The following is a 20,320-nucleotide window of genomic DNA, read 5'->3' as shown; positions in this document are numbered from 1 at the left end:
CATCGTGTAGCAGAAGGCTGCTCTTGGTTCAAGTTGAACCTTTCTAACGCCTCAGCAGAACATCAAGCTAATCATCTCTGTGCTACTGATGCAATAATTCACATAAAAGAAGAACCAACCAATACTGTGGAGGGCCCTCTAGGGTTTACATTCTGGTGCCAACATTCCTTGGTTTTAATGTGATATTCAGTTTTTTGGGGGAATTCAATTCACTGGAAGTCATAACCAAAAGGTACAGAAATGATCTAGAACTAGATCTCTATCACAATGAAACAGTTGGATGGTGTAGGAATCTTTAAATATCTGGTGGCTGAGAGGCAGTACTGTCTTTGGCCACATAGTGTCGCTCTCACCATAACTTTCTTTTTTTATATGAAAGTCAAACTCAATATTATTGTTTTCCATAAATTTTGTGAATGTGTCACAGGGGAAGAATGACAAAACAAATTCTGATTGAGGTTCAGTTTCATTTATTTTTTCACGTCATCTATCTGACAATCGCCTTTAATGTGTTTCTTGATGGCTCAGTAAGGATCATGAAAGGGAAAATGAGGATGTTCTCCATCCCGCCACACTTTCTTACCATCCCTCTGTAGAGAGAAAAATTAATATATTCTCAGATTTTTTCTTAATACATCTGCTACTTCAGTTCTGCATGGAGAGTTGTAAACATGTCATTAAGGATCCATTTCTAGATTTCTACCAGTTATGTCTCACCTCCACTGTTGGGATAACAAAACGTGTGTTGCGGTTAAAGGAGTCAATACGTTTCATGTCTTCTGGAGACAAGGAAAAATCAAACACCCTTAAATTCTCCTGGATCCTGGAGGCCGTCACACTTTTGGGGATGCACACAACCCCCCTCTGGATGTTCCACCTGCAGAGTGAGATTGTAGTCACGTTGCCCACAGTGACATTAGAGGACAGTTAGTCGTGCAAAGTGATACTTTGAGGGGTCTGCCTTACCTGAGTATCACCTGAGCAGGAGATCTCTGGTACCTCTGAGCGATGGCGGCGAGTTGCGGATCTGCCAGCAAACTGGGCTCATCAGGAGAAGCCCAGGGTCTGTCTCCGCTGCCCAGAGGACTGTAGGCTGTCACACAAACCGCTAAAGACCTGGAACAGAAGTGAACATGATTTCCGCTGCTCTGAAAGCCCCTTATCTAAAGTGTACTTAACTGACCGACAGTGTGACAGGAGGTCTGCTTGAGACAGATAAGGGTGGCACTCCACCTGCAGAAAAAAAACAGGAGATGCAGTTCATTGAAATTGACATGAAAATATTAAGTTGTACAGAGCCGGTCTAAGATTTTATGGGGCAACAAACAAATTTTTGTTTTGGGAACCCGATTCCAAGTAAAACCAAAATAATCACTCATTAAAGTGATCAAGTGGTTGTGTTTTGAATTTGATGTGGTTTACCAGTAAGTCAACAGTAATACTATGTTACTGAAATGTTTTGCTTTGCTCTTGCATTCTTCACATCACTGGTATTTAATGATGTGCATGAGCTGAGAGCCCAGCCCAGACACAAATAGTTAAACTAATAAATGACCGAATTGTTGAATTGGAAATATTTCACATTAAGCATAAATAAGATTTTTTTTTATTATTATTTACTTTTTAAACAACCTCCAAAGTGATTTTAAATTTGAGTCATTCTTGAGAAAAGTGATGACAGAACCTGAATTTTTGAGATTTGCATAATAAGAAAAGTCAGGCTCTTTTCGCGGCTGCTAGGTAGCAGATTGGATCACTTTCTTTGGGTCTGCTCTGGATTTTCAATATGCATTATGTTCTGTTTGAACAGCTGTACCTGGTTCACCACAGGTTTGTGCCTGGCAATGGTGATGATGTCATCAATCTGCCTTGCATTGAAGTTGGACAGCCCAATAGCCTTAACCAGACCTTTATCTACAAGGCTCTCCATGGCCTTCCAAGTATCTCTGTAGTGAGTGTCAGAGTAACAAATACTCCCATCGTCTCGTTGAGGCATTAGCTCCTTCCCTCTCCTGAAACATCCACATTTTGTTTCAGCATAGAAATGAATGGGTTTCACTCTCGGGCACATAATACGCACTGGAGGAGGAAACAGTGTTTTGCAGAAAGAGCTGCTACTCACTTAAAGGCCATGGGCCAGTGCATGAGGTAGAGATCCAGGTAGGAGAGACCCAAGTGGGTCAGACTGGACCTGCAAGCCTCTTCAACATCCTCGGGATCATGTTTGGTGTTCCAGAGTTTGGAAGTCACAAACACATCGTCACGCGGCAGAGCCTGGGGTAAATAAAATGAAAATGTTCAGCATTTTATGTTTCTCATTTCAGAAAGTGAGACTCATATCACTTAGAATCATCACACAAAAGTAACTTGGAATATCCTATCTGAACCAAAGTGGGAAATCATGTTGAACAGTGGGAAGAAAATTGCCATGTTTGTTTTTAAGCTTTGTTAGAAACGTCTGATTCTAATTGATACTGAATAATCTCAGTTATTTATTTTGCTGTAAATCACAGTAGTTTTCTAGCAAGGAATTATTTAATTTTAATGTAAAAACCTCTTCTTTTTTTTCAAAACAGTGAAAGAACATTTTCAAAATTGTCTTGTCATCTATTGTAAGTTAATTTTTAGAACCAAGGGCCAAGCGGAGTTTAGGCAACCTTGTAGCCTGAGATGCAACGTCTTAAACTTGCTTCACACTGAGAAAAAGACGAACCCTCTTCTTCCCCTTAGAGAGGTGATTCAGTGAGTCATAGCAGTTGGATAAAGTGACATTAAACAAGGCCAATAAAATATTGATGAAGTACAAAAGGAAGAAGAAATCACAGCTCCTCACCTTCCCTGGACCCACCCGAAGAGCCAAAGCATCTCCAACCTCCCGTTCGTTGCCGTACACAGCCGCACAGTCAATATGTCTGTAGCCACCGTCCAAAGCTGCCAGCACCGCCTGCTTCACCTGGCAGTACATAGTAACACTTAAACAACATCCAGAGCATCCTTTGGATCTGTCTGTTAAATCTCTATGAATATGCATTGCTCTACCTGACCTGGAGCACTCTTCCATGTGCCGAGGCCAACCAGAGGCATCCTCTGCCCCGATGAGAGAGTCACAGAGGTGCTCATGTTTTAGTGCCGACAACCAAACGGAGGATCCTCTTAACTCCTGTGGAAGTGGGCACAGTGATTGTCCAGTCATGATGACTGTGTTAATATTCTATTAATGATTATCATCTGGATTCATTAACTCTGCCCTGGAGCATGTTTTAGTGGCTCTCACATAATATAGAAACTTATAACAGAGCAGATGCCATTTCTCATGCAGGCAAACTAAATATTTACTGACCTACTTACTGTTTCGCGCTCGCTCTAGGCTTAAAGTAGATCTTCTCAGAGGATTCATAAACCTTCTGTGAACCCAACCTTACCACTAGAAATAGCTGACACAGCTATATGCCATTAGTCACAGTGCAATGTGGCTGCAGCTGACCTCCAGGCTGAGTAATCATCAGCAACATCCTTACCTACCATGTGCTGCACACAATTTGTTCATTAACCACGATTCCAGTTTCACGTGATTTTTCTTCTTGCACAAATAAGCGAGCCTGACTGCCTCCTGACCTGGCTGCAGACCAGAGTGTAATTCACTCAGTTAATTAAAGTACTGACTTTTTCTGTTCCTACCTGAGATTGCTCCAAAATATTCTCGAAGGGTCCAATGGGGCTCTTGTGTTCGACTGAATTTTGCCAAGTTGAGGTCAAAGTGTGTGTTTACCTATCAGTGGTGAAAAATGTCCAAACTCCACCGTGTGCTAGGAGACACCAGAGACACACAGAGTGAATTAAAAAGCTGCCTTAACGTTGTTTGTTGTATTGACAGCAGATCAACATATCTGTATGTTTATTTGTGCTGGAAATATTCAGTATAGAAATTTTCCTTCCTGTGAGGAGTGACAAAAAAATTTCCTTTTTTTGTGTCACAGGTCAAAATTTTAGATAGACTAATTGCATGGATACCATTTTTTGCTCAGTTTCCCCCTTACTGATAAATCATGAACTCTGACCTTTAATAGTCTGCAGTGCTTTTAGATGTTCTGAGTTTGTTGGGTTAGTTATTGATGTACAGTTGGGGTAATTTTGGCAGCCTTGCCCCTCCATGAAGTTTTGATTCTGATTAGAAGAAAACATCCGACCCTGTTTATTGAGCCTTGTCAAAACTTTCCAATATTACACTGTCAGGCTGACACTGAATCATCCAATTCAGTGTTAGCCTGAACTAGAATAAAACAATGGCACAAGCTTAATTTCACACATTTGGTTTATTTAAAAGTTAATAAATAAGTATTGTCAAATGCAGACAAGCAGTGACGGCGAGTCTTTCAGCAGCAGTGCATGTACTCTCTTGTTGCAGCCACACTTGAGTGTCCTCTGAGGGTTTAAGAGGCAGTACAAACAATCGCACAATCAGACATTCACGTCTCTCCCATCCTCGAATTGTTTCCACAATATTTTTACAATATAAAAGTGCATTTTTAATGCATTTAAACATCCCAGGAAGAAAACATTTTTTAAATATGTATATATGTAAGACCAACATCCTGCATAACTCATGCTCATATAAACATCTCTGTGTCTTTACATCACTGATGTAAAATACAAAATGATGAGGAGCTCAACGGGTTTCAGCGCCCCCTGCTGTTGAGAAAAAGGTAATCTGCTCCAAGGCCAGGTTCCTAAACAGGATGTCCTACTAGCTGTACACATATAAAACACAGAAGCCTTATCAAATCACAAAGCTGTGTGGTTTATTGGTGGCACTGCTCACTTTAGCACCAAGACATGGCCCTCAAAAGCCACAAGAGAACAAAGATATAATACACAACAAAGCAGGGGGCTGTCAGAGTAACCGCTATTTAGTCCCTCGGGGAAAATCCCACCTCTACTTGTTTGGCACTTTGCTTTAAATTACTTACAAAAATCCTCAGTCTCGTATCAAATTGCTCCCTAAAAACATTTTGGCTCACTTACAGTACTTTATAAACTTTACATTGCTTACTTACAGTTTTTCCACCTCCAGATGGTAAAGTCTAACACAGCATAGGGCATCATCTGTTGTGGACTCATGGCTTTTTGTATTTATTACAGTGTGGCCTGTGTTATTGGTGTGACACTGGGCTAAGGCACCTTTATGTCCCTTAGAAAGTGAGCCAGCTAATCGGTGGTGAGCAGCTCAGCATGAAGGAAAGCACCCTTTGTTGCAAGCAGATTGTTATCAAAGCTCCCGCTGCAGTTGCAGGTTGTGATTGTCTTTTTAATTCAACCAAGATGGGCTAATGTCAACGAGGCATGGGCTGGTACGTAATCCTCATGGTATGACAAATGTGAGCCAAATGGTAATTACCAGAAAAGCTTAAGCCCAAAATGCATGACGTAATCTAATAGTTTTGACTTGAATCAGAAAAAACAAACAAACAACAAAAAAAAACGTTAGCCCCATTGCATCTGAAATGCCATTACATAATGATGATTATAGGAAAAGTTATTTATTTCATTTATTTATTGGTAAATTGGTCGTCTTACATAAAATTAAACAAAATGTAGAATAAATATCTGACAAGTGTTGTAGTTTCTTTAAGTAACTGTGCTTATTTTGAAAAATAGCGCCCTTTGTTTTTCTGCTTCTTAAACAGGAGTTGATGGTTTATCTGCATGAGATGTTTTGGGATAATTTCTCTGAGCTGGAAATTTTTCACAAGCTGGTTGCACAGCCATGACAAAAACAAGTGACATGCAGGCTAAAGGTAACATATTTTTCCTAAAAGGAGAAAGAACTATAGTTGCTCTCATGCTGATTCATATTGAAAAGTGAATTATGTGAATATAAACATGATGAAATGAAGGGTATTTGTGTAAAAATGATTTCCCATTCTGGGTATTGCGTGTGTTTTGGGATCAACGATGTGGAATCACAGTGTTCTGAGTATGTTATAATGTCACCATCTATTCTTATATTTAAGCATTAACAGACTATGTTGGAATAAAATGTGATGGTCAGAAAATATTTAACAAAATTACTCGGAAAGTAGGTCCTGTAATGAGTTTCTCTTTCATTTTCAAGCATCCAGCATGCTGACATGAATGAAGCATCTGTTCAGCTTACGGTGTGATATAAAGTGATGTTGTTATGGCTGCTATCTGAGTTGCTGTTCTCTTCAATTCTGTAGAAAAACAGACTATGTTGGAATAAAAACAGGAAAAAAGTCCAGTTGGACCAAAAACAACTGTGAGTCATCAAGAGCCAAAGTACTAAAACTTATAGACGAATCCCTGATTCAACGCACCTGAATCAAATGAATGTCTCATTATTAGGCCTCTGGAACTTGATGATATGCAGAAGAGATCATTCAGTTATTTGATCCAGGAGTGTTGGAGAAGGGGGCTCCTGCTCTAGATGTCACAATCCTGATTCCACTGCTGATTCTTTGGGCAAGCAGTTGATTGCGACATGCTGACGTTTACCAGATGCAGTTTTAAAACAGTCTAAGAGCTTAATAGCAATAATAAATGTCGCCCTTTGAGTTTTCATATAATGACATTCTGTGTTTTCTTTTAAACAATGTAAAACGGTAGTCGCATACCTTCAAGCAGCTGACTGGCAGTGCGCAGCAACAAACGAGGGAACAGCAACTCTGTTTTATTCTGTGCTTCAAACAGCAAGAAAAAGTTGCTCTTAATGCCAGTATTTTCTCATATACCTCTATAGAATGACATTAAACAGTAGAATCAGAATGAAGGAAAGGTTTGGGGGTTTTGAAACATTTTAACATTTTAAAACCTTGGAATACCTTGAGACCAGAAACCGGCCCATGCCAAGTCTAAACTGCAGTGCAATGTGGAACTTCATGTGAAATTTTTCCCTAGCAGGTGTCTATTAGTTTGAGGAAGGTCGACCACACTAACAAGTCTACAGATTTAAAATCTGTTTCTTGAGCCTGGAGTCCAAGTCAAGGTGGAGTTATGTTAAAACTAGACTATGTACTGAAAACACCCAAGCTGCTGGTACACTTGAGGTAAGAATAACAAAAAAATAATAATAATAAAATCCTGATTAAACATTTCTTTTAAAAAATATCTCAAACTTCATCCTTTTCACAAAAAGACAAGGATTGGAGAGGAGGAGAGCTTATAAAACCATTGATAAATTTGTAAAAAAAACAGTTCAGAAAAGAAGTTTGGATAGAAGCCACAGTTGTGCACAGCCCAGCCTCAGCACCGCTTCACTGTCTGGGGACTCGTGTGTGTGTGTGTGTGTGTGTGCGTGCGTGTGTGTGTGTGTGTGTGGTTGGACCAAAAGACAGCACATACAAAGCTAAATTAAATCCTGATCCTGTCAGTCTTTGTCTGTCCTTCTAAGATGTTGAGTGCATCAACACAGGACATTAAAACCGTAACAACCATATATGGGAGGAGTAGATGAGGTTGTATGATGGGTAGTTTTATTTGCCGGTGGAGGGCTCAGAGGGGTCCTCCTACGACTGGGGGAGGTGCTGTCTGATAATCTCTCGGGACTGTGGGGGGATCCTGTCAGGAAAACGGACGGAAAACTCCACAATGAGGTCACCGCGCTGCGAAGGGTTCTTGGGGAAAGGCAAACCTTCCCCCCTGACCCGCTTCAACGTTCCTGGCTTGATGATGTCGTGGCAAGGCAGCGAGATGACGCGGTTTTCCAGCGTGGGAATACTGACAGTGCAGCCACACAGCGCCTGGAAAAGAGAGAGGAAACACAGAGGTTTAAAGTCTATAGAAAGAAATGAATTCCAGAGCCATGAATATCCTGATGACCTAATGTTTCCATGAGGTAAAACTGGAGTTTATCTCTCCCCTCCCCCAAAACACAACATCATGCTGTTGTGTTTTCTGTGCTGTGTGTGTGGAAAACAGAGAGTGTTCCTCTTTAAAGATCACTTAGCTTGGACTACAGCGCTGCCGGGTCTGGAGAACCGCCTCTGGAAAAGAACATTAGGAACTTGGCATCGGAAAAGTTTTCAGGTCTTTGTGTGTTGTGTGAGTGCACAAGTGTGTCAGCATTGCACTGGGGACTAATTTTAGCAGCACCCTCATATCTTGGACTAATGAAGTGAGGCAGGAATCGGCTGAGCTTGTGAATAGTTGGAGGGCTTGTCAGATCCACACAGTCATGGCTGGCGGCGCGCACCCCCCCCCACACACACACACACACACACGCACACACACACACACACACACACACACACACACACACACACACACACACACACACACACACACACATAAGCATAACCTCCTTATCACAATGCACCATGAATCCAGAGACATGTGGGTTTTAACTACTTCACAGGCTTTGTGGTGGGCATCTTTCAGGATATTAAGGCTGAACAGAAAACAACTATTTTTAACTGTGTGACTGAATATCTGAATGAACAACAGACTTTATTTGACACTTAGAAGCAAGTGCTACAAAGAAAAGCAGTAAAATAAAAAAGTCAGGTGTGAAGAGACACAGATGGAGATGAGCACACAGCTACAAATCCGAAAGGTTCGGGTCAGAGGAGTAAGAGTAAATAAACAAAATAGTAACTTTGAAATGTATATGTAAGTGAAACTTGTGTTTATATTCAAATATAGAATAATATATTTCAAGTAGGTTACAGGTAATGACAATTCAGAGTTCAATTGATCAGAAAATTTGAGTAAGATCAAAAAACATCATATTTAGCAAAGAAATGTTATGTTGTGACCTGCACAATCATAGGGAATGTTTAATAGTCGTTCAGCAGGAAGATATGAGCCATGAAAGTTCGCTGATAAGTAATCAGCTGGTTCACAGATAGTCTACAAACTTTAAAATAAACAATTTCATAGTTAGGGCAACGCCCACAAAGCTGAGTGAACAACAAAAAGACGTTTTCTACAGGATGGTGTCCTTCACTGCGGCCGTGAGGGGACATGAGGGCCAAAGTGGATGCCGTCTGATTGGTCAAAGCGATGGACCTCAGACGGTCGGCGACATCAGAGCTGAAGCTGCACTTCGACAAAACGAGCAGAAGGAAAACCTTTCGTCTGTAATCATAGTTACTGTTGTTTTTGAGAATGCATGTGTCCCTGGTTAAAATCCTGAAGCAAATCCATAATGCCAAACATTAAAGAAAATACACAAAGTTCCAAGTACTATTAAGTTCCACTCCGCCAGCTTTTCATAACGTAATTGTGTCTTTGCACAGGCTTAACCTCACAGCACATCTATGTCTGTACTTGCTAAATGTTCTGGTAGGAGCGTTGCTGGGTCTTCTTGTTCTGTCTAATAGAAAGTAAATATGGACCATTGACTTTTGGGTCAAGCAGAGCAGCTGTCTCAGGGCACAGACGGTGTTTTTCCAGCCATGACATCAGCGTCCCGTCATCCATTACATACGTTGCCCTTTGACCTGGCCTTTTGGCTGCCTTAGAGACTCATCCTCCAGTTCTGAACACTTTCATTCACTAATGCAAATCTTACACACAGATACAGGTTGCCATAACACTGAGAGCACACTGCCATCTGATCATTGATTGCATAAGGCTCTGCTCAGACAACAGCACCACAGACTGGCACATACAGACAAGCACTGACACTTTTTTATGGAGAGTAAACTGTCAAGATTTTCTCAGAGCCAAACGTCCATCGTGCTTAAACCTAAAAATTCTGTTTTGTGTTTTGTTGCAACTGATAAATATCCTCTTCACCAAAAGGGTCCTCTGAACGATGTGGACTGACGTCGATGATGATTTACATAGGAAATTGAAGGAGGTGCAAATGTGTGCTGAGAACAGAACATGCCAAATGTATCTGGTCAGAATAACTGCAGAGTAGTAAATGACAGCAAAATATCATTCAGTTAAACTGATTCGGTAGTTTAATTTTATACAATGCTTTACTTTTACGGCAGGCATTCGTTCTACTTTACACGTTTTGTTCTCTACTTGTTTTGAACAATAAAAACAGTATGTCACGAAAACGTTGAAGAGGTAATTAATGCATTCTAAGGTAGCTCTCAGAAGCAGGAATGGATAATTATTATATATGACTGGATGAAGAAATATTATTGATAATGATTTATATTGCAACTTTTTTTAATTGTAGATGGTTATCAAAACAGACAGTCGGTTGAGATTTATACTTTAACTGATTTTCCACTACAGGCTTCATGAAATCATTAATGAGCATCAATATATTTGAAGAAGATTTAATGCATTCATTTATTTTTTGTCTAGCAATACATTACTGCTTGATGTAAATGAAGTAGTGAAGGAGCTTGTTGGACGAAGGCTGTCGTTTTTCTATTTTTAGAGTAATATTTGTGTTTTTGTAACCCAGGCTATGCGCAGTGACAGATGTATTAAAAGTACTTCTTGTTACCACATTTTCTTTCATTTCAGTAAGTAAAATGTCATGGAAACATTTTAAATCCATGACTGCAAACAACATCACTAAACCATACAGAGCAGCCTTGAAACATGACGTCAGTTCAAGCTTTCTGTGGACTGAGGGGGAGATGTTCTGACGCAGAATGGAGCACTGAAATACGCTACAAAGGATCCCATTTTGTACATTTGACATGCGTTTTTTCAGGGAGGTAATTTCTTGGCTCGATACTGTCACAGGAGCAGAAAAGTGGCTCTACTGCATGACGACTAAAGAGACTTGAAAAAGGTTTGCCAAACTATAAAGAAAAGAGAAGCCGGCGTTAAACTGAAAACTCTGTTTTTTGCATAAGGATGGAATAAAAACTTTTAGTACATTATTTATGCTGTGTAATCAGTTTTTGCCCACACCTTGTAATTTGGCTCTGCATCAACTTGTGATATTTTCTTGCAAGAGCATTTACAATATTTTCACAATTTTTTAACAAACCCAAGATATTTCTTTCTCTTTGAGAAAAAATAAGTTGTTTAATATAGATTGATTCAGAAATATCAATGACATACAGCATCATATTCATCATTTGCATAAATTGCTTTGTCTATTTTTGACACTAGAGTTGCTTAAAGATGGTTCCTGTGGAACAAGCTGTTACCTTCAGCCATTGAGTCCAACTAATCTGGATTTACACTAATGGAAATGCTATGAGAGATCTCTACTGCAGGTAAGAATCTAACAAAATATCAGTTCAAAAATCCAAAACTGTCTATTCAAGCACAAAATCTACTAGAAAAGATTCATCATCCGCTTCAGCGACTATTAAGTTGACGGAAGACAGACGTCCCATTTTGAATGGAGCGCACTGATCCATTATCATCGCTACACTCTGGCCTCCTGTGGGTTTGGAAAGAATTTGCTTCTAGATAAATCAGAGTGTCAGATTTGAGCTACATCTCCTGTTGCTTGTGACTTTTGGAGATGCTGCAGGGATGAACGTCTCCCATGAGTGTCACAGCATGGAAAAGCAGAACTGGCAGCACTAAACTGAGCTGCTTAGTGAGGGATCCTTCTGGCAGAAAACAAAACTGAGCAACCTCATAGCTAGTGAAGAATCCAGCTGTCATAATATGACATAATATTTAATACTCAAACCTTGAACATCAACACATCCAAACGGTTCTGTTTTGCTCCTTAGAAACAACAAGCTGGCTTTTATTTATGGCAGCAATTATTCCTGTGACGGGACTTGTTTTATGTGTTGCATGACATATTTCACACTTTGATAGACTGGAGTGTGCGCAGCCCGCATTTGAAGCCGGGTTTTTCACTGCAGCATTCCTCGGCATTTTTGAAGAAAGCAGAGCAGAAGGAGGAGAGATATATGAGCTCATTTTTGCTTAGGAAACTAAATCATCTGACCCACTTCCCTAAAACTCCCAGGATGCAGCCCCCACCCCAGACACATTTCCCCTACTCTGCCTCATCTCATGTTTAACTCCACCAGACCTAAGTCTCTTATCTGGCTGTGGAAAGATGAGAAGGTTTTAGCTGTGGGAGTTGCAAAGTGCAAACTTAATCGCTTGCAGGTTTGATTAAACAACATCTCCAGCTTTAAATATGACTCAATAAACTCCTTTGCGCTCTAGTCTGTGCAGAGTTGCTGTGTGAGGCCATTGCTCCATTGACTAGCTGGTTATTTGGAAAAGCTCACAGAAAAAACCCCATAAAAATGGGCTTAAGCTGAGAACAAAGAACTGCACTGACATCCCTGGTGCTCTCAGCGAACCAACCATCAGGTTGACTGTCAGGACGTGGGAACCTTGATGGAAACACTGAAGCAACGGAGCACCCAGTGACCTCCACACTCTTGGAGCGGCCAATTAAATATCCTGCCAGTTGCAATAACAGAAGCTGGGATTGTCACCACTGTAACACTACAATCCATCTTTATCTGAATGTGTTTGCAGGAGGTGGATGCTTGTGTGCTTGTCTTCGGTGTTTATGAATATGATTTCATGCTGATGCACATAACGAATGAGGATGGCGGTTCTATGCCTGTCACACCAGGACACCACATTCCTGCTTCCTCTCTCGCATGTGGGTGGCAGAGACTCTGCTCCGACTGATCCTGTCCTCCAGCAATGACCACATGCAATGAACACATCTAGGACTGAGGAGCAGAATAAAGTGCATTGGAGGAATATTCACAAACCTTCAGCACGTTTACATTTTCTCACATAGCAAATATGAAGTGTTTTATGTGATAGACCAGGAGTTTGCAACCTAAAGAGCCATTTTGCTCTCAGATTAGCCAAATAAAACTTTAGAGCATTAAAATGTCGCATGACTTTTTGAAAAAAGACAACTTTTTAGACAAATATGTACATATTGTCATTTTTAAAGAAGCGTTTCATTTCAATTTGTAGGCTCTGAAATAAAGATAAACTTAAAAGTGGATGAATTATTATTATTATTATTATTTTAAAGCACATAGATTTAAACCTACAGACAAGAAAAAAAGTTTTAAAAACATATTACTTGTACTTTGTGGGAATCCAGTCCAAAAACTGTGTTGCCAAATTGTGTTGTTGAAGATGATGCATGCAGAAAAGATTTAGAAAGTCGCTATTTGAGGCATTTCTGTTCCAAAGCTTCCCAGCCATGTGACTGCAGTGAGTGTTTGCCTGACTGGATCCACCAGGTATCAAAATCCCTCTAAAGAATTAGCAACTAATCTGCAGGTAGAGCTACAACGTGAGAAGATAAACAGAGATGAAATAAGTTGGACGTACCTCTTTTAGGGTAATCTTGTAGTTATAAATGATATTGGAACCGTCTCTTTTGAAGTGGGCATGCCCCTTGTCTTTAAGCACAAACACTATATCGGCAGGAATATTCTCTGGGGTCTCGTCCCCTTCCTTTGGGAAAGTAATCTTGGTCCCCTCCTTCCAGCCCTTCTTGATGACAATGTTGAGGATCTTGTCCTCCGTTCTCATGCTCCTCCCGTCTGGATTTAGCCTGCGCCGAGTGATCTTCATTCGTTTGGTGCAGCCGTGGAAGATCTCCTCCAGTGAGACCTTCAGCTCGTGGACCACCGGCGCGTCCTGGTGCTTCCGGTTGGTCCCCAGGCGCTCTGACGGGGTTGGCCCCCTCCTCCTGCGACCCTCGCCTGGAAAGCCATTGTTCATTCCTCCAGGAAAGCCAAACTGTCTCTCAAAATGAGCAAAGGGGTCATCCTCATCCATTTCTGTGTCCTGCTCTGCGCCGTTGCTGTGCTCGTTGTGGAAGGGGAAACCGTTGGAGCGGCTGTGGCTGCGGCTGGAGCCAAAGAACATGTCGAAAGGGTTGGAGCCCCCGAAGAAAGAGGCAAAGGTGGCGTGGGGGTCTCCATGGAAAGTGTAGTGGTGCGTCGAGCTGCCAGGAGCGCCAGAAGAGCTGCTGCCTCCTGTCTTCAAACCTGCAACAGACCAGAGGGCTAAGAAATGGTTGACTGTACAAACACACACTACGAACCCCGTGTATCTGTGACCATCTTCTAACACACACATGGCTCTGACCCCAGCATCAAACACCCTGGAACAGTATCATATTTCTATTACCATCTCCAGGAGTGGATAAGTATGAAAAAAATAAAGTGAAATTTAGAATGAACAAATGTTTGATTTTCTGACTTATCTTGTCTTTAGTTTTCTAAAGGCTTATTTCTTTTACATGTTTTATCTTTAATTTTAATAATCAAATGTTGATTTCATTTCACCCATGAGTATTTTGGTATTTGACATATAGACTGAATGCAGATGCATTACATTTTTTTAGAAAAAGTCTCTTCATCACTTTTTGGACTTTAGGTACCTTTAAATTCATGTTCACCTAACCTGGGCCTTTACCCTTTTATGAGCTGAATTATAAAAGTAATTAATTTGATTTCATGAATGAAAAAGGAGTAGAAACATTCCCTCACTGCACATTTTAAGTCAGTGTCAACTTTCAGCATTAATATATTGTTGACTGTGCAATAAAAGTTTAGAAGTTAGTAGAGAAGCCAAAAACAGGAGTGAGTTTCAGAGATGTGTTGTTTTGAAATTTGTGGTACCTACAGATAAGTAAATATTTTGTACTAAAATGTCCAAATCTATATTAAAACTTCAGACATAAAAAATGTAGAAAAATGACCTGAAAACGTGTAAATTTTAAATAAAAAAAAGTTTTGGACGTCTGTACAAAATCAGATACCAGACAGAGGATCTCTCTCAAAAAGCTGAGAGATTGTGGGCGGGAAAAAAATCCCACAGCATCACCGATCTTCCGGCAGTGACTGAAATACGAGGTCACTGCAAGCAACAAACTCACACAAATACACACGTGTGCACAAAACGCCCACAAATGCAACCTGCAGCAGTTGCCGCTATTCATATCGCAGCAGCATCATGATCTCGGGGCCATCTGTCTGTCAGGAAACTCACACACACATTCATACCCAGATCACAAAACAGCAGCTGAGGAGGACTATGAGTTATTGGACCTGGTGAAGGTTGTTGACACTATAATAACCAACAATCACACATAAAATACAAAAACATGAAGGAGATAACATTATTACTTGAATGACTAAGGCATATTTGTGTGATACTAGACCTGAGTTATCTCAGTAGAAATGCCTGCTGGCTTCTTGCTCTCCAAAAGTTTTCACAGCACCCGTTTTCTCCTCACCTTCCTCTCCCAGCTGGTCATAAATGACCCTCTTCTTGGGGTCACTGAGAACCTCATAGGCCTCTGCAATTTCCTTGAATTTCTCCTCCGCGTTTGGATCTGTGTTCTTGTCCGGATGGAAGCGCAGCGCCATCCGTCGGTAGGCCTTCTTGATCTCATCCTCGTTGGAACTTTTGGGGATCCCGAGGGTCTTGTAGTAGTCCTTCCCCATACCTGCGCCTCTCTTCAGCTCAGACTGTGCTGTATTGTGTGTGAGACACAAGGACACAATAAGAGTCTCATAACAATCCTCAGAGACCGATGCTGCTGAGAATGACACGCTAGATCCATCTCAGTGGCTTAGAATTATGTTAAAAAGTTCATTTATTCAGCTTAAAAAGTTTGACACACATGAATCTATTATGGTTTACAGCAAATGAAAACCCACAATTCAGTTTCTGGCATTATTATAACATAACATTGGACCAATAAAAGGTCAATGGTGGGATAAAGTGTGGTAGAAAAAGATGCAGAAATGAACAGCCACATCATTTAGACAATTACAAGGCAAAGCATATTTAAGGGTTTGGAGGAGATTTACAATGTGAGGAATGCAGCTGGAGTTAGAATCTCAAGGGCCGTCACGCCCTTTGTATGCAAGATCGAGAGTGTTGCACACAAAATGTCACATTCCTTGTGTTAAAACTTCTAACTGGACAAAGTCGACTGTTGCTTCTTGGTTCAAAGTCCTATTTAAAGAAAATTCTGCATTTGAGCGCATAAACACAAATGGAGAGTTTGTATCTACATACAGACTCTAGATTGACTCAATCAAGATCACGGAGTCCAGATACGGAGTGGAGAGACAAGGTTGCTGTTCACACAACCCGGGCTTCCTGAACAACCACAGAACCACAAGCTGATCATCTTCAAGCCACTCTGCACCGATGCAGTAATTCATGCAAAATGAGTTCTGGTCATGAATTCACAGCAAAAAAATTTAAATAGGCCACATTTCTGTATAAAACGTACTTTTTTGAGGGGGTTAATTGCAATTTTACAGTTTTCTAAGTAGCCAAGTTTTTAATTAATAAGCTCTGAACCAATATCTATAAAGATTAGTGTGGTGTTAAACTGTGGTGTTGCAACAAGGTGGAGATGGCGAGTGGCTTTTAAATTTGAATATAAAATGAAGAACAACAACAACAACAAAAAAATCACAAGGAATGCAAGGAGCCATATTAAAACAAAATAAATCCCAAAAAAATCACGGCACAAGCCAGCCAGGCGAACGGGGACGAAATTAAATTTAACAGGAGGAACCATCAAGGAGTGGCTGAGAATGGGATTTATGTATACTGGGGATATTGATTACTGAACAATGAATAAATGGATGATCAGAATGGGCTGACGGTGTGAGGGGAGAGAAAGAGAGAAAATGGCACACGGGTCAAAACTGGATTAACTTAGTAAAAATGAATCTAATAACAAACAAATAACCAGACATTAGGAACATAGTAAAACTGGAGTAACAAAGAAAGGGCTGAAGCAAATGAAAACAGAAACACAGCTGATCTAAACAAAGAATTGAAACTGAGGAACAAATAATAAACAAACACAAAAACAACTCAAACAACCCAAGACCCTGGGAATATAATCAAAACTGACAGAAATAAATACTTTAAATGCAAGTATAAACAATCTATGCAGTGTTTCAGTTTACCTTTCTGGCCTAAATTATTGAAATACAGATTTTTGTCAATTATATTCAAAACTATAGAGAACCACTTTATGACCTGGCCAAACAGGCCTTCTTTACGTCTGCTTATGGCCCCCTGCTGGCCTGGAGGACTTGCACCAAATCTTGAAATTACACATGGTAGATTTATGAAAGAATCGGTTGGAAAAATCCCAAGAGTTTTAAATTTGTAGCAACACTGAAGTTTTAATTCCTGCAGAGTTACATACACAGATCAGAAGGCAAGTTGCAGTTAAGTGCCTCACCTAGCAGCACACCAACATGTGGCACAAGGAAGCTGGAATCAAACCCACAACTGTCACCACAGTCGCTACGTTACTTATTGAGCTGCTGAGCAACAAGAACCAGCATTATTTGAGTGGTTGCTTATGGAACACTTTATATCATTACAAAAAGACATGTGTGGTTCTTCAAAATAATAGCCCCGCGTGTTTGTTTCATGTGGTGCTGATTAATTTCTGACTCATTCCTTCTGTTATCTTTAAACTTAAACGCCTATTTATAATTGGATTCGGGTGAATATTACACCCAGTTAACACAGAGCAGTTCATTGCATTTTCTTATTAAAGTAAAAAAAAAACCCATAAGTATTGAAGTGTTCATTTAAGCATAACAATAATGTGTTATGGTTTCATACAACAATGCAGTGATATCTGCTACAGTGTAACCTTTACTTTTAGTTACACCAAAGACTTGATTTGGTGCAGTTAATTTGAAAATATTAAACTCACCCTTGTTTTATTCTCCTAAATCTGTAAAAAGAAAAGAAAAAAATGTACTGGTGATGGGTTTTGCTGGAACCTCAGACAACCTCAGGCCGGCCCTGGATCTGCCATGCTCCCTCCAGACATCTCACTTGCTGGAGACTTAGTGAGATCTATTAAGTGATATGAAGGGAACAGAGAGTGCTGGTTTCATCAGCTGTTGCCATGGCGATACGGTGATGATGTAGTCTGAGATGGAGAGCAGAGGAATCCCCTTCATCTTACTGTAACCAGAAGGGCTTCTCCACATCAACTCTGCCGGGCAGCTCCAGAATAATTCCCCCCTCAATCACCTCTTCTGGAATCGCAGGAGATTTTGTGTGAGGAACAGAAGGAAGCAGCCCACTGCAGCCCACGGTGGTACACTGCCTGAATCTATTGTGTTCAAGCATCCTGATGGGCAGGAGAGACCCCCCTCACTGCAGAGCCTCTCAACAGGGCACGGCGGTCTCCAGAGAGCAAAATGAGGAGGATTTTTAAATCCTTTTTTTTTTTTTTTTTTTTGCTTGTTCCCTCTACTTAAAGAAACAGTTCCAATTTGCGATGGGATGCCAAAAATAAAGCTCAATACTTCCGACACATACATGCTCCCATGCAGGCCCGCAGAGCGAGCAAAACAAGCGAAGACAAGAAGACAAAGCCCTACCAGAATGGCCCCTGTCAGCGGAGAATCAGATCAGCATGGTCCGGCTCCCCTTCAGCCTGTTTCTGCGCTCCTTTCTCCCCTTTCAGCCCCGCTGTCTGCCCAGCCGCTCCGGTTCCGTCGCCTCCTTATAATAACCTGACGTCAGGACGCAGCAGCGACCGGCGGGGATCACAGGCTCTGAAATAAACCAGTGACCAAACGCTGAGGTCCGCCCGCCCGCTCGCCTCACGTCTCTGTAGAAGAAAAAAAAAACAACCTCCGAGCCAAATCTGTACCGGTGCCGTGTTGATGGGGAAGCAGGAGCAGACTGGTTCCAAGAATCAGGGAGAGAAACGTGTCCAAATCGGTGCGTCTAGTTATCGATTTAACGGCGTCAATAACTGAACTCTGATGGTTGTCTGGGAAAAATCGACCCCCTTCTTAAACTTTGAGATCCTTTCAAAGTAAAAGCTGCATTTTAAAACGTCCTTATCGAGCCCACTGCTGCGGTGTTCGTCCCTGGACTTGTGCCTGAAATATGGAGCCAGACCAGACCCAGCCCCCTCAGCCGGCCTGCAGGAGGCCCCCGCTCCCCCGGGGGTTCTTGAACAACAACTAAAAATAAAAGTTTCAAAAACAATGTATGGTTCTTTCTTTATTTCTTTTCCCTCTCATTAGATCGGGGAGATGATTGCTGTCCACAAACGAGGTAGAGTCCCGTTTGGATGCTGATCTTTAAAAAAAATAAAAATAAAATGTGGGTGTGCGTATCCGTGCGCGCGGCGCTACAGTCGTGCCTCGTGCCTGGTCTGAGTCATGAGATGACTCCACTCACACCCGCATCTTTACCTCCTATCTCTATAAAGACTGCAACCATCAAATCACAGCGTGGAGGTTTTAACTGAACCAGACATCTCTCTCTGTTTCACTTGCCTTCTATGCATTTAATCTATGGCTTTATTTCCCAGCACTGACTTCAAAATCAGAACCAGACACATTTTCTTACAGGACTTTGACTAAGCTCTCCAGGACACAGGAGCTGAAACATTTATAAAACACTGCATATGCATTTTGAGATGGAACTCTCAACATTATTGCACATTTGTGCCACCCCTGGATGCAATGGTGCCCTGGGTGTTGAGCCATCCCACCCATATCATACTACTGTCACCAGGTGTTATAGTTACACATTTGTAATGTGAAAGTTGTGTTAAAGTCCTCGTTTAGTTATTTTAGCAATTTATGCTTTTTGTTTTTGTCAGACTGGAGCATCTTTACTCCTACTACTGTTTCTTTGACAAGTGACCGATTTTATCACCAAGGGACAAGTTGCCCTGTCAGTCTAGTCATTATTCACCCACTAATTAACTGCAAAACATTGTGAGTTTAAAAGAAAATGTGAAAATGATCATGTACAGCACACGAAGTGGATCTGTGGCACCACCGCTGAAGCTGCCGCTGGACGTTGCTGTGGGTGGACACCAAAAAGATTTCTGCTAACAACCAACCAGGAATGCACTACACAGGCGCAACACTAAAACCTTACCCCCCACTTAAAATCTAAGTTTAGACAGCTCTGTTGAAATAACCAAGCCTTGACCCTTAGGATAGACGCTTCAAAAAAGACGCTTGAGTGGGACTCTTTAATAAATACACAGTTAAATATATAGTTAATTCAACATGCAGGGAAACCATTAAAAAGTACTTTTAAAAAAGTAGCTTAAGGGCTGATTGCAAAGTTTAAAAAGTGACACTTCTTTTTTCAACAATTTGTATGTCTTCACTGTATAAATTGCTGTGCTTTCTCTATGACTCTATTTCACAAAATAGTTTTCTACACAAAACATTAAACAAATGGTTACAAACACCACATATACATCCTGGTAAAGATGAGCAAAATTCCACAAAACAAATTCAGTTTGAGTGCATTTATTTAGTTAAACGACACAGAAATGGTTTGTCCGACTCAAAATCTGTTATTTTCCACGACTGTGCATTATCCAAGTTCCCACACGGAGATCCAGCAGAAAACCTCAGTGGTGAGTTGAAGA

The 20,320-nt window shown here is 40.9% G+C and overlaps 2 protein-coding genes across 7 annotated transcripts; both read right to left on the bottom strand.

Annotated features, from left to right (window-relative positions):
• Positions 1-453: 453 nt before the first annotated feature.
• On the bottom strand, positions 454-3,770 carry akr1a1a (aldo-keto reductase family 1, member A1a (aldehyde reductase)). Of its 4 annotated transcripts, none has more exons than XM_055049016.1 (9): positions 3,679-3,770; positions 3,040-3,160; positions 2,834-2,953; positions 2,123-2,274; positions 1,817-2,012; positions 1,184-1,233; positions 967-1,116; positions 718-877; positions 454-590 (listed from the first exon to the last, which is right to left on the bottom strand). In XM_055049016.1, the coding sequence occupies exons 2-9, from the start codon at positions 3,118-3,120 to the stop codon at positions 525-527; spliced, it is 975 nt and encodes a 324-aa protein (XP_054904991.1). In that variant the 5' UTR covers positions 3,121-3,160; positions 3,679-3,770; the 3' UTR covers positions 454-524. The 4 variants fall into 4 exon arrangements, with proteins under 4 accessions (XP_054904991.1, XP_054904993.1, XP_054904990.1 ...); XM_055049018.1 differs by lacking the exon at positions 3,679-3,770 and adding an exon at positions 3,523-3,640; XM_055049015.1 differs by lacking the exon at positions 3,679-3,770 and adding an exon at positions 3,341-3,493.
• Positions 3,771-4,294: 524 nt separating this feature from the next.
• dnajb5 (DnaJ heat shock protein family (Hsp40) member B5) lies at positions 4,295-18,880 on the bottom strand. Of its 3 annotated transcripts, none has more exons than XM_055049114.1 (4): positions 18,291-18,880; positions 15,143-15,382; positions 13,225-13,889; positions 4,295-7,757 (listed from the first exon to the last, which is right to left on the bottom strand). In XM_055049114.1, the coding sequence occupies exons 2-4, from the start codon at positions 15,351-15,353 to the stop codon at positions 7,524-7,526; spliced, it is 1,110 nt and encodes a 369-aa protein (XP_054905089.1). In that variant the 5' UTR covers positions 15,354-15,382; positions 18,291-18,880; the 3' UTR covers positions 4,295-7,523. The 3 variants fall into 3 exon arrangements, with proteins under 3 accessions (XP_054905089.1, XP_054905091.1, XP_054905090.1); XM_055049116.1 differs by lacking the exon at positions 18,291-18,880 and adding an exon at positions 17,612-17,828; XM_055049115.1 differs by lacking the exon at positions 18,291-18,880 and adding an exon at positions 17,126-17,214.
• Between the last annotated feature and the right edge of the window lie 1,440 nt (positions 18,881-20,320).

The sequence above is a fragment of the Poeciliopsis prolifica genome, unplaced genomic scaffold (assembly GCF_027474105.1).
Source record: "Poeciliopsis prolifica strain line A6 unplaced genomic scaffold, Auburn_PproV2 SCAFFOLD028, whole genome shotgun sequence".
Lineage (NCBI taxonomy): Eukaryota > Metazoa > Chordata > Actinopteri > Cyprinodontiformes > Poeciliidae > Poeciliopsis > Poeciliopsis prolifica.
The sequence above is the reverse complement of the archived record's forward strand: the minus strand, read 5'-3'. Positions and strand labels throughout refer to the sequence as shown.

What these genes read in the sequence shown, in the direction of transcription:
- akr1a1a (XM_055049016.1), bottom strand. Translation starts at nt 3,120, where the DNA reads ATGAGCACCTCTGTGACTCTCTCATCGGGGCAGAGGATGCCTCTGGTT. An exon ending in GGAAGAGTGCTCCAGGTCAG is followed by an intron (nt 2,954 to 3,039) that starts GTAGAGCAATGC and finishes ATGTACTGCCAG; the next exon opens with GTGAAGCAGGCGGTGCTGGC. An exon ending in CCTGCTCAGGTGATACTCAG is followed by an intron (nt 878 to 966) that starts GTAAGGCAGACC and finishes CTCACTCTGCAG; the next exon opens with GTGGAACATCCAGAGGGGGG.
- dnajb5 (XM_055049114.1), bottom strand. Translation starts at nt 15,353, where the DNA reads ATGGGGAAGGACTACTACAAGACCCTCGGGATCCCCAAAAGTTCCAAC. An exon ending in TGACCAGCTGGGAGAGGAAG is followed by an intron (nt 13,890 to 15,142) that starts GTGAGGAGAAAA and finishes GGTCTGTTGCAG; the next exon opens with GTTTGAAGACAGGAGGCAGC. An exon ending in ACAAGATTACCCTAAAAGAG is followed by an intron (nt 7,758 to 13,224) that starts GTACGTCCAACT and finishes TCTCTTTTCCAG; the next exon opens with GCGCTGTGTGGCTGCACTGT.